This window comes from Theobroma cacao, chromosome 2 (assembly GCF_000208745.1).
Source record: "Theobroma cacao cultivar B97-61/B2 chromosome 2, Criollo_cocoa_genome_V2, whole genome shotgun sequence".
Taxonomy (NCBI): Eukaryota; Viridiplantae; Streptophyta; class Magnoliopsida; order Malvales; family Malvaceae; genus Theobroma; species Theobroma cacao.
The window spans coordinates 3163317-3179871 of NC_030851.1; the positions used below are offsets into that span (position 1 = coordinate 3163317).

Below are 16555 nucleotides of genomic sequence, written 5' to 3' on the forward strand. Positions count from 1 at the left end.
CAGAGCAGAAAGGAATGGACCACTAAGTGACTAGAAAAAAAGCAAGGAAGCACCCCATAATTGGGTGGCTTTATTTTGCATTATTCATGCGCTTTATTCACCAATGAGTCCCATTGTCCCAAGCTTTTCAAATATAAAGGAAAAAGAGCAGGAGCCCTCTGCAGTCCGTCCCTACGCATCTAAAAGAAACAAACAAAAGAAACCTAAGAAAGAAGGGCATCATGCTGAAAACGTCACTTTCATCAACTTGTTCCCACAAACACAATATATCAACCATATAAACACACCTTCCAGTCCATGGCCCCTCTTTCCCCTCAATTCATTTTCTCCCTCAGAGCCAGTAAATCCCCAAGATTCACTCAGAATTTGTACTCACACTCCAAAAAGAAAATTAAATAATCATAATCAGACAACTGCCTCCAAGAAAGGCAATATAATATTTGAACAGAGATATTAACATATGTCCCAAGTATTTGACTAAGTAATTTGATCAGATAACATCCAAATTATTGAAAAAAAACAACCTTCTAAAAATCAAACCAACGAAATTTTCCATAGGAAATGTAATATAAAGAGAAAACACGAAAAAGATATTGAACCAAACCAGCTTGTATTTATATTATATGTGTATAAACACTTGACAGTGAGAGTTTTAACATCATTGTTTCTTCACCATTTTCACTTAGCAATTCTAAATCCACTCCACTGTGACCCTAAAGTTCCCATTACAACCATCTTTCCAAACACCAAAAAACCTAACATAGGAAGCAAGAGCCCACAAACTGACTAGGAACAATCCTTCTTAAAAAACAAAACGACATAAAAAAGCCAACCATACTTGATAATAACGAAACCGACAGAAATAGTACCGAAGGGAAAAAGGAAGGGTCAGAGGAATTGTGAAAAGACACAGTAAACCCCTCTCCGCCTTAACGACCATTGTTCGGACACTCCCTTGCGAAATGCCCAGAGCCGCCACAGTTATAACAAGCCCCTGAACCACCGCCGCCTCCTCCTCCACCGTATCTCCCTCCGCCACCACCGCCACCTTGTCCACAATCCCTTGCCAAATGTCCCATCTCCCCACACTTAAAGCAACCACCACCGCCACCACCATAACCACCGCCACCGCCACCGCCATAACCACCTCTCCTTCCGCCACCACCACCACCGTAGCCGCCGCCTCCATAACCACCAGACCCACCGCCTCCATATCCACCACCACCATAACTTCCGCCGCCGCCGCCACCGCCACCGCGTCCGGATCTCGTGGTGCCACGAACAGGGTTCCCGTTGGGGCCAGTAACATCAACAGCCTTGGTACGACCACCATCAGAAGACTCGATAACGAACTCGACCTCTTCACCATCAGCGAGGCTACGGAAACCCTCGGAACGGATCGAAGACTGGTGAACAAACAAATCCTCGCCGCCCTCATCTGGCGTTATGAACCCAAACCCCTTTTGGTCACTGAACCACTTCACTTTCCCAGTCATCCTACTCTCACCCATCTCTTTTTCAGATCTATAAACCCTAACAAAACCCCTCACACCACACTTGGAGGACAGAAAAAACAGAGAGGCGTAGAAATGAAGGGGAGGTGGGGACTTTATATTGCAGATCAGAGCAATGCAAATGGTGTGACTGCCACGTCAGCGTTAGAAATTAATAATATAAAAAATTTAATTAATTAAAATGAGGAGCGGTTTGTTACTCTGTTTTCCATCTTGGGGATCAAAGCGAAGGCTTTGTTTCGGAGGAAGTGATCGGACGGCTGGGGATTTGGGTCAAGTGGAATATGGACCGTCCGATATTTCGATGGGAGGGGTGTTTCGGGAATATAATGGTTTTCGGAGGGAGTCAAATTACGAAAGAGTCCAGAGTCCAGAGAGGACAAGGTTGATGGGACCCGCCGAAAAGGAAAAAAATCTGATGAAAAGACTATCCTATCTTTCTCCTGCTGCAAACTGCACGGAGCTTGTAAATTGTGATCATTAATTAAGTTAATTAATTTTTTGATAAGAGAGAGAAAAAAAAAGGCCAGAGAACTGGTCAAAGGGTAAAATTGGAAGTCAAGATTGAAGACTCTCAGTCTGAGAGGCATGTGTAGGATGGGACTTTTCAATGGACTATTTGTCCTTTCAACTCGAAAAGCAAAATTTGCTCCTAAGCATCTCTCACGACATCATTAATTAATCCGATTAATTTGTAACTTTTTTATTTTTTAATAAAATAAAATATTATATATATATATATTAATATTATTTGTCATTACTTTGTGAATTTTATCAAGTTTTTAAAATTATACTTACAGATAGATAAATAGAATTTTTTATTTACATAATTTAAAATTATATTTGAATTTCACTTAGAACCCAAATTCAAATTTAAATTTGAAATTTTTTGTATAAATTAATTATATCAAATCTAACCTAATGAATCTCAAACATAAAATATAAAACTGAACCCAGGTTTCAAGTTTCTTAATCGAACTGAACTCGAACCTAACACAGTATTGACTCGACCCGGCTCAGTTACATTCGTTTGCAACTATAGGGGTAAGATTACAATTGATTGGTATAGCAATTGTTTTAATATTTATTTTTTAATTACTATATGTGAGGAAAGTTTAAATAAAAAGTGAGAATTATAATTAATATATGCTTTGCTTTGACTAATACTAAACTTGGGTTTTGAGTCGTCCAAGGCTCGAATGCCGAAGCAGAGCTGGTGGCATCTGCCAAAGAAAATGAGTTTGGTAGCAGATCACGAAACTAGCAGTAGAAAATAAGGAAAAAAAATTATACTTTCAAGTAAATGACAGTTTCCACAACTGGGAAAAAAGAGAACCAACTTATCCCTAGCGGTAATAAGCAACCAAGGCAAACAAAGTTTTCCCAAAATTGGCAATGGCGGGGCGGGGGGGAGAGAGGTGCACTGACCCATCAGCACTTCACGAGTATTCAAAGAGGTTTATCAATGGCAGGAAAAAGAATTTTCTGTGTTTAACATGGATTGATGGTAAGTTTGATTCAACTCTGCTAACTTCCTCTTTTTCTTCCTTTCATCGACCTAGTGATTAGGTAAACGTACTCCTGTCATTCATGCGCAGCCTGCACACTGACAGAAAGCATTTCTGTTTCTTGCGGGCGGCCCCTTCTGCTTTCCTGTCCAGTTGCCAATTCAAAGTTTTCAATGTCCAGACCATACAAAATCAGTCAGGTCCTTGGCGGTACGAAGAAGTCGTAATAGAACGGAATTCGTGACCAGAATATGTTGAAAGCTTGTATAATCGAAGATCTCAAGTATGGACATTGGGACCAGAAAGCCCAGAAGTTTTAGAACCATTTTGTAAAAAAGTTTGCAGGCTCTTGGTTTAGCTCACAGTTTCATTCTTTTGCCCAAACCCACTTTTTTTCTTCAAGGCTTTTGAAGGACTCGAGTCCAAATTGGGCCTTTTTCCCTTCAGGTAAACCATCCAGAATGTAAAGCTGAACCAAAATTTCATGTGCCAGATAGCACCCAAGAGAGGTTGACCTAACATGGCAAAAGCTTACCTCATGTGTATGAAATTCTTACTTGTGAATAGCTTGCGATGAAGAATCTTGGTGGCGGCTCAATGCTCTAAACAATACTACATGTTTATTTTTTGGAGCAAAGCTGTTGAGCAATCCTTTTTCACGTGTTTCAGGCGGTTTAATGAACATCTTTTCAGATATTCGAACCAGGGAATCCGAGTGTTGTTTTTTAAGCTAATCTAGCCGAGCTCTGATACGATCCTATCTGATGTAGAATGTTAAGTCACAAAAAATCCAGAATGGAACCTAAGGAGATACTTGAATGTTTTATGAAATCAGACTTAATCCAAAATGTAACAACCCAGCTTCAAGCCAGCTTCATCTATCTAAATCAAAAACCAAAATCCAAAAGCAGAAAACAAGTACTTTATTTGGATATGCATAAGGAACTTGAAAAAGTTCCAAGTTCTTTTCTTATCATGCACATGTACATTTTCCATTAATCATCATGAATTTTCGTCTCGCATGAAAATGTACAAGGGACTAATGTCTACCAATAATTAATGCAGCGTTGGTTCAGCATGACCCACATTAGAGTGATTGACAAATTTGGCTGACATGCTCTGTTCATTGACCCAGAAGCAGTTCCTCAAAACGGGAAACTTTTTTTATGGCAGAATAAAACTGGTTCTACAGTGACCCGCCACCTATTGTATTATTGAAGGTCCTGTATGGGGTTGTTAAAAGATTTCCAATTTCAAAAACATAGAAAGGAAGGGCCCTCTTCTCATGCTCATGAACACTGATTGAAGTTAATAATAGGAGAAAGAAAAAATGGAGCAGGAAAAGCAGCGTTGAAATTGTTTCAATTAAAGTATACCATCATGTAAAATGTGCTCTCAGTAATGGTCTAGTTTCTAAATCATTCACTGACAACATCAAATTTGGCAAAGAAATCATTGAACAGGATGAAATAGTAACAATAATGAGATTACAGACCATATTTTCTACAAATCTCAGCTGTTAAGAATTAGGCCTGAGATTGACGCAGTTATGACCTAGCTAGACAGGGTTTGCCAAACAATCCCGTTTAAAGGGCAATGCTACTAAAGCTAAGCAGCACATACCGTTAACAGCAAGATTTCAAAGCCAATTCCAAGATGATGTCAGGCGATACCAGCAAATTAAGATAACGTATAAGACTAAGAAAAGAGAAAACGAAGAGTAACGGTAAGAAGCATGAACTATAGGCAATAATTGTCTCCTACATGGCTACCATAGCAGTGTCGACATCAATACTAATTTATACACACTTCATCAGGGTAAATAAAACTTACAAGAGTGAAAATATTGTCAGACAATCCTGCACAAAGATATAAAGTTAATGGAATCCTCTTGAACCCCTAGATTGATAGAGTTCCAATCTACTTTTGGCTTCTGGTAATAGAGAATCAATGTCAGGATCTTCAGAGAGATGAGCTTGCTTTGATGCCCACTCGAGTACTATAAGCACCTCTTCTTGTGCAAGTGTCTCACTGTCAGGAACATTCAAGGCAATGTAACACAGCAGGGTCAATGAAGGAAACTGAACCATTTGTTCACCAAAGTAAACCAGTTGAATTAAATGCTTGGCGCCTCCTGCACTGATGATGGCTTTTGAATGATTAACGTGGAGGTAGTTTTCAGTTGTGGCGAACTTGTTAAGTGCAATGGCAGCCTCCATGGAAATATCTGCTTCCCTTTCATCAAGCAGTTTCACCAATGGCGCAATAATCCTTGTTTCAGTCGCTCGGAAAGTCCTGGCCAAGTTTCCAATAGCTTTGATGCAAGGCACAAGGAGGTCTGAGTCTGCCTTTTCTATGACTTTGAGTAACTGCTCCACAACAGCTCTGGCGGCAGGGGAAGTGGGCTTGAAAGCAGAGCGTCTCAGGTCAGCATTTTGCTCAGCTACAGCTGTTATTTCCATCAATGCCATGGCCGAATAGGACTGTACATCATCAGCGCCCTTCTCTAACAAAATTGCAAAGCACAAAAGAGCTCTTGATTCCGTTATGCTACGACATATACCAAGATTTCCCTTGCAAAGCTGCCAGAGAGCTCTTGCTGCCATTGCCTTCATTTGTGCTTTGGTGGTTGGGTCTTCGAATTCCCTTCCCTTAATGCTTGTTCCAGATAATGAGACATGATGTGCATGGTGTTGATGATGATGCTGGTGTGGCTTGGCATTTTGCTGGTTGCCTTTGGGATGGTTAACATGATGGTGATTCGGAGAATTATTTTTTGGTAGAGTTGGCCTTGAACTGTCAGGAGTCTGCCTTCTCATAGCGATAGTGTCAGTAATTACATTGTGCATCTGGCTAGTTATTTGATTGCCCATAGGGTGAGCTATATTACTATTAATTTGCTTATCATCATCTTCATGCTCCTTTCTATTGGTTTGCTCTGGAGCATTACTAGCCATAAAAACCGAATGAATAGACATCGTTTGCTTACTGGCAATGGCATACTTACTATGTTCTTGAACGGTCTCAAAGGCGAGATGACTGACAAGAAACCGAATTATATTATTCTGTGAAAAATGATCCTGGCATTTGGGGTGATGTGCAGCCAATTCTGATACAGCCCAAGCCACAACAGACTGAACCTTCATGTGACCTTCTTTGAGGATTTTCGCAAACACTGAGCAAACACCTGAATTCACAATCTGTTCAACACTTTCCGGGTCACGTCCCAGCAATCCAATTGCCCTTGCTGCATTTTCCTGACCCTCTATTTTCCCTTCCTTAGCCAACTTCAATAATGGAGGGATCCCTCCTTCCTCTATGATCAGCTTACCATATCGATCATTGTCCCGAGCCAAAGAAACCAACGAAGCAGAAGCATCTGATCGTTCTTCTAACGAACCTGTATAAAGAATAGCAATCTGTTCCCATATAAGACACAATATCGGTTCGTTTGCTGCAATGGGAGGGAGACCGAGATATTCATCATCACGATCATCAGCCGAGGCTGACACGCGTAAGAGCCAGGATACATCTCCTATAGAATTCTCGAGTTGCATTGATGTTTTCCTAAAGGCCGCAGCCGGGATGATGGTGAAAACTCGCTTCATGAGACCATTTGCACGGCACTTGATGACAAGACCTAGGGCCTTGTCCAGGACTTGTTCGGTGCAATCAATGATTCTGCGTGTTGGGCGTTCGTAAAGGTCGTTGCTGGCGCGAGCAGCTTGACGGAGGAGGCCTGCTAGCTTCTCGGTCTTGGCTTTAAGCTCTTGGCAGTCTTGTTTGAAAGATTGTGCTTCATCCGCGGTCTTGGTTACCTGGTCTGCCATTTGTATTGGCCTTGTCAGGATCTGTTTCACAATGTCCGCCATGGCCTAAGCGGACCCGGAAACAATGCAGCGACCTTTCAAACGATAAAATCAAACTGTGACAATGATCTTTTTTGGAGGAAAAAGAATAGGTAAGAGAATAAGTTTTGGTCCCAGACGGTGAATTTTGTGTTGCTCTCTTAAAAAAGGCCAGGCTTTAACGAATGAAGAGAGAGACAGAGATGTTTCTATATATGGAGAAATTGCATTGTTTTTGCGTACTGGACCTGGAAAAAGAATATGTAAAAACCAGAAGAAACAGGGTAAAAGATATCAAAGGAGTTTTTGTGAAGGAGAAGGGTCGTGGAATCAGAATTGCGTGGATTTCCGCAGTGGGGCCAGCGGCGGTGGCCGGGAGCCGGTAAGGAGTGGTGGCGCCGCCGGTGAACGCAAATAGAGAGGGAAGGAAAGAGAGAGAGAGAGAGAGATTTGTAATGGTCAAACGAGATTTTCTCCAAAATTCATGTTCTAATATAAAACCACCGCTCTTCCTGCGTTATATATAGTAATTGAATTGATTGGTCCATAAATTCTTACAAAATACTAGTGCTATGATTGAAGTCTTAAGTCCACACCGCGTGTTCTTTTCTTCTCCGTGATTCTCACGCTCGACGATCATTATGAGGACATTGCTAAAACGTTTGCTACAAGTCAATACACTCTCCTCCGGGGAATGTGGATATCAATCCAAGCTATTCAAGTATTGACGTTGCCAAACTAGTTTCCCGCATGATTCATTGAACTCAAAATTATGTTGTTTGATCCCCATTCCTAGCTTCACCCTAGGGATAACCCACTCCTACTGAAACTTAATCCTACCATGCTCAACAACCTGAATTTCACAAACTTTGGATGAATAAAGCCCAAAGGGTCTCATCAATTAATTACTAAAAGATGCCAAGTGTCTGCAGAGGTGAGGCAATTCTTCTTATAAATCCACGTGTTAAATGCAGGGAGATTCATGAAATCCATCACAACCATTACTGGTAAGAGAGAAACATACGAGGATGGAACAGAAATGGAGAGGGGTTCAATGTCCCCACGAATTTGATTGTATCTAATTGAAGAGAGAATAAGGAATAAAATGGCATTCATGTCCTGCTTATTTAGAAACCACCAAACGAAAGTCACAAGCCCAAGATCAACCTCATCGACATTCTTCAGCAAATTAATCATTCACCCGAACGAAAAAATTTAGCTAGTTGATAAACTAGAATCTTTGATGAGGATACTGTTGCAGTTCTTTCTGCAGCTTGGCTGGCCCTGATCCTTGACAAACTGAGTAAATAAGTCTTGTACAATACTTTTCACTCTTGTTGCACTATACGGAACATCATAATTCAGGTTCCATTTTTGAGAGCTTGTCAGGCCAAAAAGGCAGGTGTTTTAAGCTATCTATTCTTTCTCCATTTCGAGCGAGTAAAGATAAAAGGAAGAAAAGCGTAAAATGTTGGGTAGCTGGCTTTCGATTTTCTGACAGGTTTGGGCTACGTGCGGGGCACCAGGGCTTCTGGTTACCAAAAAAGAGCACAAAAATTTTTTAAAAAAAAGACGAAGGGCAGATCACCATTCTTCTGTCTGTTACTTATCTCCATCATTTGCAAAGTTGGAAGAATCCGAGTTTCTTTTGCTCTGGGCCACTAAACGAGAAAAAGGGTGGTTAAATTTTCATTTTCTATTTACTAATTGGGCATGAAAAGGGTGTGAAATCCTTCCAATTTTACATAAATGATATGGAGCAGAGATGTTACATGGAAGAGAAACCAAGTGATGATAAAGCATACGAACAATGCCCAAATTAATAGTTTGTTTTACAGGCAATGAACATAACATGCACGATTGATCCTGTACTAGTTGCGGTTCTAAATTGTCCATCAAATGAATTAACAAAAAGGTTAAAGTGATCTTGACCTCTCTTGTAGTCTTGCCTGTTAAGATTCTTGGCTCTCAGCAAAAATTAAAGACTTGGGATTGTCCTGGCAATGGAATTCTTTCGGTTTTTCTTGAACCGGAGTATTTTCATGTCTATGCCTGCATTGCAGTAATATTTAGCAGGCAAACAACAAACTCAAGAAGGTATATCTGTATGAATTTTATTACAGCAACTTGTTTTCAGAAACAGACCATGTGATATGCTTAAAGCAAGAGGAATAATTCAAATACAAACCACGTTTTTCATCAAAGGTTTTGTTTCTGCTTGCATTTGTCCATTCTACTGTAAACATTGTTGTCTCTAAACACGGTGACGTAGTCAGGATTTCGCATTTAGAAAGATGAAGAGTCGAAGACAATATAAAGCAATTTAGATGGAAAAAATTCATGTAAAAATTATACAAATAAATTTTAACAATCATTTAAGGAATTAATCTTAATAATTTACTTAAAGAATTAACTAGTATAATTATAAATATTTTAATAATAATAATAATCTCAATTTCCAGATAAATTTAACAACAAAAGAAAATTAACAAGTATAATAATAAAAATCACAATGGAACGCAATTAATTAAAAAATATCAAGGGTTATCAATAAATAATTCAATGGAAGCAATTTCCTAAAATTAATCATAAAAATTAAATACAATATCAATAAACAATTCAATGAGGAAGCAATCCCAAATAAAAAACTTAATTGTTTACAAGAATCTAAGCAAATAAAAAAACACAAATAATTTGTAGGAAAACAATCAAACAATATCTAAATAAATAAGTAATAATTGACATTTGGTGCTTAATCAAATCATTGTTTTGTTACTTTCAACAAAAAATTACTAAGACGGTAAATTCTAAATCAAAATCACCAAGAAAAAATTATTAAATAAAGAAAAAATTAAAAATTAAAAATATTGAAAATAAAATAAGTAAATAAATCAAACTTACCAATTATCATGCACAAAGAATGCTGACAAGCAAAACAGTGTCATAGAAAAAAAATTTTGTTTCCATAGTATTTGGTAAAAAGAAAAGATAACAAGAGGGGTGGTTGTGAGGTTTTGGAGAAGTAGGGTTTGAAAATAATTTTATTGTAATAGGTTTTATTTTAATCCTATTAAAATTAATTGTTAACTAATTGATAACTTTATTATATAGAGTTATCTTGTTATATTTTGAGTGATAAAATGGCTAAGTCTTTGAATTAGGCAAAATTGTAAGTAGTTTTCTTTGTTTTTCTTTAATTATTTAACTCAAGATTGAGCTAGTTTACTTCAAGTTATTTTAGTTCAATTGTATGGTAAAATGCTTATTTTTAGCTATAGTTGATTTAGTTCTTATGTTTTTAAAATCGTCAAGAGAGAAGGGGTCAAGTGGTAAGGAATTGTACAAATTGATTAGATGCAGACTTCACAAAACATGCAGTGATATTTCAGACATAACTCAAGTTACAAAAGTCCAATCAACGTGATTCTTGGACCATTAAAAAATAAGAGGAAGTGCTACAATTTTTTTGTTTATCAATTCACCCATTTTTGATAAGAACCTAGTCAAAATCACGTTAGAAGTAGCATGACCGCAACAGTTCTACACTAGGCAACTTGAAGGAACAAAGCATGGAAATAGCAAGCACAACGCTGCAGCTCCAGGATCTCAGCTCTGTAGTGTTGTCCCAGTCAACCAGTAAACTCCCAAGGCAGAAGTTTAGGTGCTGTAGCGCTAGATAAAAAGTTGTTGCTCGCTAATTTATAAAGGCAAATTACTTAAGATTTTTATCAATTTTAGCAAGACATCATGTAAGTTGCACATGGTCAACAAGTAATATAATAGTGAGTGAGTTATCGCCTCACCAAGTAATTTTATTTAAATTCTTGCTAATTACTAAAATTCGACACTCTAATTTTTTTTAAGTAATCTAATTTTGAAAATTAATTAAAATTGAAACTAAAGGAATAAATCTAAACTAATGAATTAATGCTAAGAAATTTTTAAAAGTTTAGTAAAATAGAGCCTAGTACTGTGGAATTACTTTACTCTTCATTTGGATTTAATTTCATTCCTTATACTTATATCAGTGGGTTGGTTGTTAGCTTAGAATTCAAATTTATCTAAAATTCTTTGTTAAGATATTGTAAACATACCTATCTTAACTAATTTTTCATATGTCTACGTAAATTAATTAAGGTAGATTTACTAAATTTATGCTCTAATCTTAGCTGCATATGGTATTTAGGTATATTTCTATCCTAAATACTAATCAAATCACCTATGCTCTAAGTGAAGTGAACACATGCTATTTAAATCCTTAATCTATTCTAAATTCTTTTTGTCAAGTTGTATTTAGAAATTCAACTCAATCTAAATGTTAATCAAGCAATTAAAAACAATAAGCATTGATTTGAAATAAACAACATAATACTCATTAATATTAAGTAAAAAAAAGTTAAAATATATAAACTACAAGTAGAGATTAACCACAATCTTAGAAATAGAAATTTAGTTAAGCATATTTAATACAACTTCTAATATTTTCATAAAAATATTCAGTTTTACAATAAAAGGTAGAGAGTGAGATAGAACTAGTAAGAGAAAAAATGAGCTAATGTAAATGATTAAAGCTCTCCCAAAAAATCCTTAAATCCTCCCTTCCCCCTTTTTTTTTTTTTGAAAGTTTCCTCTCTTTTCTGCCTCCAAAAAACCCCTTAAAAAGTTGCTCTTTTCAGCCCTAAAAAGGCCTATTTCTAACACTCCATGTAACCCTCCAATTTAAAATATCGGAGGGTGTAAAAATTTTTGTCAGCTTACGTGTCAGTGCTGCAATGCTGGAATCACGACGATGCAACTCCCAAGCTTCTACCTTGGGAGCTTATTGGTTGACTGGGACAGTGCTACAGCACTGGGAGCTCAGCGCTGCAGCGCTGTGCTTGTTGTTTCCATACTTTGTTCCCTCAAGTTGCCTAGTGCAGAATTGTTGCGGTTAGGCTAATTTTAACAAGAATTTGACTAGGTTCTGATTAGAAATGAGTGAAGTGATAAACATAAAAATTATAGCTTTTTTTTTTAACTTTTCAATGGTTTAAAAATTTTGTTGATTGGACTTTTGTAACTTGAGTTATATTTAAATATCAGAGCATATTCAGTAAAGTCTATATCTAATCAATTTATATAATTCTTTGTCACTTGACTCTTTTTTTTTTGAAAATTTTAAAAATATAAGAATTAAATCAATCATAGTTAAAAATATGTATTTTTACTATACAAATAAACAAAAATAACTTAAAATAAACTAGTTCAATAATGAGTTAACTAATAAAAAAAATTACTTACAACTTTACCTAAACTCAAAAACTTAATCATTTTATCACTCAAAACATGATAAGATAGCTCTATATAGTAGAGTTATCACTAATTGTTAAGAAACATTTCATCAAATAAAAATGATTGTAAAGATAAAATTTAAAAACTTTTAAAAAATCAAAATATGTTAAAAAAATTTTAAAAGTTTTATAAGAGTGAAATTATTAAATTTGTTAAAAATAAAGATAATTTATAAAGTTTTTGAAATTGTTGGAGGGGGGGCCACTAGCCCCTCCTCCCGTCCGCCTAACGTACGGCCTTATGCCTTGTGTAGTGTCAGAGGGTCGTTCAGAAGTTGCATCATCCCCGTCAGGCTACTACTTTATTACTGTGTATGGATGAATCATCTTACCAAATGACAAAAGGTGTAAAATGTTAAAAGCGGTTTGTCTCTGCCCGGGGGGATATTCAGTGTTTCACATTCTTTCTGCATTTATATATAGCAGGCACAAATTTGACGGTGATGTCTAATCTGTTGATATGTTCCCGCTAAAAGCTTGAAATTCATCCTTCTCGATTCATATTACCAGGATTTTAATGAAGGTTCACGCATCTCTCAAATGTTTCATTAAAATCGGCTTCATATGGAATAAACCGCCTTGATTTTTCGGCTGTAAACATTGACATACTGCTAACATCTAGGATATCGTACAACAAATTTCAAAGTGATGAATGCCACCGTTGATATGCTTTCCTGAATACTGAACAACCATTGTCATACATTAAAAATGACACTATTCAAAGAGCCTCCTTTAGCTTTCATGGGTAACGGGGTAAGTCAGGATAATGTCCCCTTTTCACCTTAGATTGGTCAGCAATACAGTAGCATAATCCGTAGCTTAAGCGGTTTCTTGCATAAAGCTGTGAAACTTCCTCACGCTAATGATTTATTCCACAGTAACCTAACTCAATTATCCCGTGCGTCATTGATGATGGCTAGTCATGAACTAGGGAGACAGAGATCTACACAAGAGGCATTGCACTTGGACACGGCATGCGCAACTTATGGCTAAAGTAAGTTTCAACGTACGTTATGAATGAACTCCAGAAAAATCATAATGATATATATTTTCCCGAGTTTGAGATGACTGTCCTGCAATTTTCTTTTACTTCGAAAAAATTCAGATTATCCTTTAGATTTTACCTTGCCAGCTCACCTGACTAGAGAACTAAGAATCGATTGATATCAGTTACTCCAGGAGGAAACAAATGAGTTAGTGACATTAAAGCTTGCCGACATGTTTATCTCTCTGAAACTCATAAATATTCTGCTAGAAGCTTACTATAGTTTCACTTCCAATTTAGGCAAAAAAAGTAATTATATAAGCCATAAAGCTGATTGAAAAGCTTCGTTACATAATGACGCAAGATCCATGAAGATCTCAAAAAAGTATAATGACCCCATAAATAACCTGCTAAAATTGAAGAAATAGTTTCTTCCTTTTTAAGGTAATGTGGTATCCAGTTCACCACGCTTTAGTCCATAAGAAGGCATTCAAATCCAATCCCTGAGTAAGTTGCTGTAATGTATTGTATCAAAACCTGAAATGGAAGCAGAAAGCTTTCCTCAACAAAAAAAAAAAAAAAAACTCAAAATCGGTTTCTCTTCCTAGGTAATTGGATGGCTACAATACATCAAAATATCATATAGTTTTTTCCCCCTACCCAATGCTATATTAGACAGCAAAGTTATCCCTCGTCTTCTTTTAACCATACAGGATGATGACGGGGTTCATCGCTATTTCGTACAAGATCATATCGAATTAACAGTGTTATGCAATAGTTGGGATCGTCAAGAAACGTAGAGCAACCTCTTCACGGCAGCCAATCTAAAAGTTCCAAATTAGTGTCTGTGTAGGCCTTGGGCAGCCGGAGGAAATCCAGGCTAAGTCACGGGTCACAGAAACATGAATAAAAACAATTGAAAGAAATATGTGATGACCGATGCAGGAATCAGGATAAATATTCAAAAATCCATTTGGCAACTTTCGGACCACTTGGGGAGTTGGGCTGCATCTTTCCCCCCCTCCACGGGGCATCCACGGAAACCGCAATGAAGATTCCAACGAGTAACGACAAACCAACTTTTAGCCTTTGAGTTTGGGTACCGTCAAACAAAATTCACTTCAGCTGCTGAAAATTTGAAGCAAATTGTCGTTGTGCGGGGTATTGTGAATCTTGCTTTGAAACTGACCTGCGATCCTGTCAACCCCTTCTATAATTCCCAACATCATTTGTAAAACGTGGATCCCGCTGTTTTTCTATGGTGGACTCATTCGGTGGAACTCAAATACGTATATCATTAGCCTGTTTAGATAGGCAACTACACTGTTAGCCAATAGTACCTTTTTTCTGAAAAGTGCTAGCTTATGGTACCTACCTAAAGTCTGCTAGTCATACTGAGTCCTACCGACTTCTGCCACGTGATAGCAAAGCAGTGGCAGCGGAATTGCAAAAACTTCTTCTGCAGTCTAGAATTCACTTCCAAACACATTGCTACCACTAAGGAGCTCGAATTGTACATAAATGACAAAAGGATGTTGCTATGCCCTAGAACTTTCCCTTGATTGTCACTTGTAGATTATACTACAGTACACTGATTCACGTTTGTCTGCATTAGGTCGCAGTGATACATGTATCCAAAGATTGGTTTTTAATTCTAAGGAACAGAGGAAAGAGCTGGATATAAGCTTACAGGAAGAAGTTCAGAATGGATTCCTAAAGAAAGTCGAGTTAATACATAGCCTACAAGAGTTTCCCCCAAGTTTACAAGAACAGAAAACAGACCAGGATCAATGTCTTCATCTGCCTCACTCACCTCCCATTACTCATGGCTTCCACCATAAAACTTTAGATCAAGAAAATCAAATCCAATCAACATTCTGCCATCATAGAACCATGGCAGCAAATAAGCAGCGATCGGGTTACTGTGATTTTATGTACCTGATATACATTATCATTTTAATTAGCTGTCTGTACGAACACATGTGACTCAGTATTTTTTTCTACCCCTTTTTACGTGATACTGCAAAAAGATGGGAGCAAAATAATCCAAAAGGATGACGTTGCAAGTTTTAGGGTCATCTTCTTGAAAATAACTTGACAAGTAAAAGAAAGTAAATCCACGTAGTTTTAGTGTAACCAAAAATAAATCACAAACCAATAATTAACTGCCAAATTTCACTTTTTATAGTCAGCAATTTGGTACAACCGTGTACTAATTATACGAGGCAATGACCATCAGTAACAGGCTGTAGAAACATCATGTCTTCCAACTACATATGAAGTTTCACTTTCTTACTGTTTGATGAATTAGATAAAAATGACAAAACATATCAGAGATGTGAGAACGAACCTTGTTTCTTGATATGGATCGATCAGGGGACCGCAACATGACAGCAGAGTCCTATATTAAACTGTAGGTACATTACCCACAGACAAACAGCTTTAATGCTAACAGATAACATAATCATAGAACGTGATCTGTCTGAGATAAATCATCCCTGTAGAAAAAAGTTAGTGACCACACTGATCCATCAGGACACTACCCATCGCTAAAGTAATCCTGATTTTGAGTTCGAAAATTGATCTACTTCCAGGATTTAGAGAGTTAAAAGGCAAAGGCTATTGCGTGGAAATGATTGAATCAACATAAAAAAAATCATAGAGATAAACCATAAATGATAGTTAAGAACCCATTGAATGAAATGAAATTCTGTTAAATTTCTGGACCTGATTTAATACTGTCCTGATCACAACGAAGGAATATTGAAATCCACCTGCAGTTTCAGGCCTTTAGGGCCCAATTTAGTGCACGAAAGGCCGCCAGGCCCCATGGCCTTTCCCCATGTTTTAAGGCCAAATGGATCTTGAGCTGTCCAAGAAGACTCAAACCCATACCCACAATTGCATTTTGCTAGTCCTTTTCCCCCTCCTACGCTACAATATTTATTATTCACATATCCAATTATGCACCCTTATGATATATTTGGTTGACGAAATAGACAAAAATAGAATAGAATAGTTATTATGTGATAATAGAATAAAGTGAAAATAGAATAAAATAGTTATTACTTAGTTTGGTATGACAAAGGGAATAAGACAGAAATAATTATTATAACTTATTGTAGTGTTTGGTTGTTAACATAATAATTTTGGAATAAGAAAGGAATAAAAAATAAAAAAAACACTTTTATTATTTATATGACATTTTATTTTATTAGATTTTTTAAATATTAAAAATCTAGAATTTAATTAAAATATTAATAATTAATCATTTGAATATTAATATTTATTTATTTTAAATATTATTATGATTAATTTTTATTTTATTTTTTTTAAATATTAATAATTGATAATTTATTTAAAATATTAA

The 16555-nt window shown here is 36.7% G+C and overlaps 2 protein-coding genes across 2 annotated transcripts; both read right to left on the reverse strand.

The window, feature by feature from the left end:
- LOC18607577 (glycine-rich protein 2) lies at nt 590-1598 on the reverse strand. The gene has a single exon (XM_018116604.1). The coding sequence runs from the start codon at nt 1509-1511 to the stop codon at nt 930-932; it is 582 nt and encodes a 193-aa protein (XP_017972093.1). The 5' UTR covers nt 1512-1598; the 3' UTR covers nt 590-929.
- LOC18607579 lies at nt 4744-7342 on the reverse strand. The gene has a single exon (XM_018114569.1). It carries the CDS (start codon nt 6892-6894, stop codon nt 4900-4902), a length of 1995 nt encoding a protein of 664 aa, XP_017970058.1. The 5' UTR covers nt 6895-7342; the 3' UTR covers nt 4744-4899.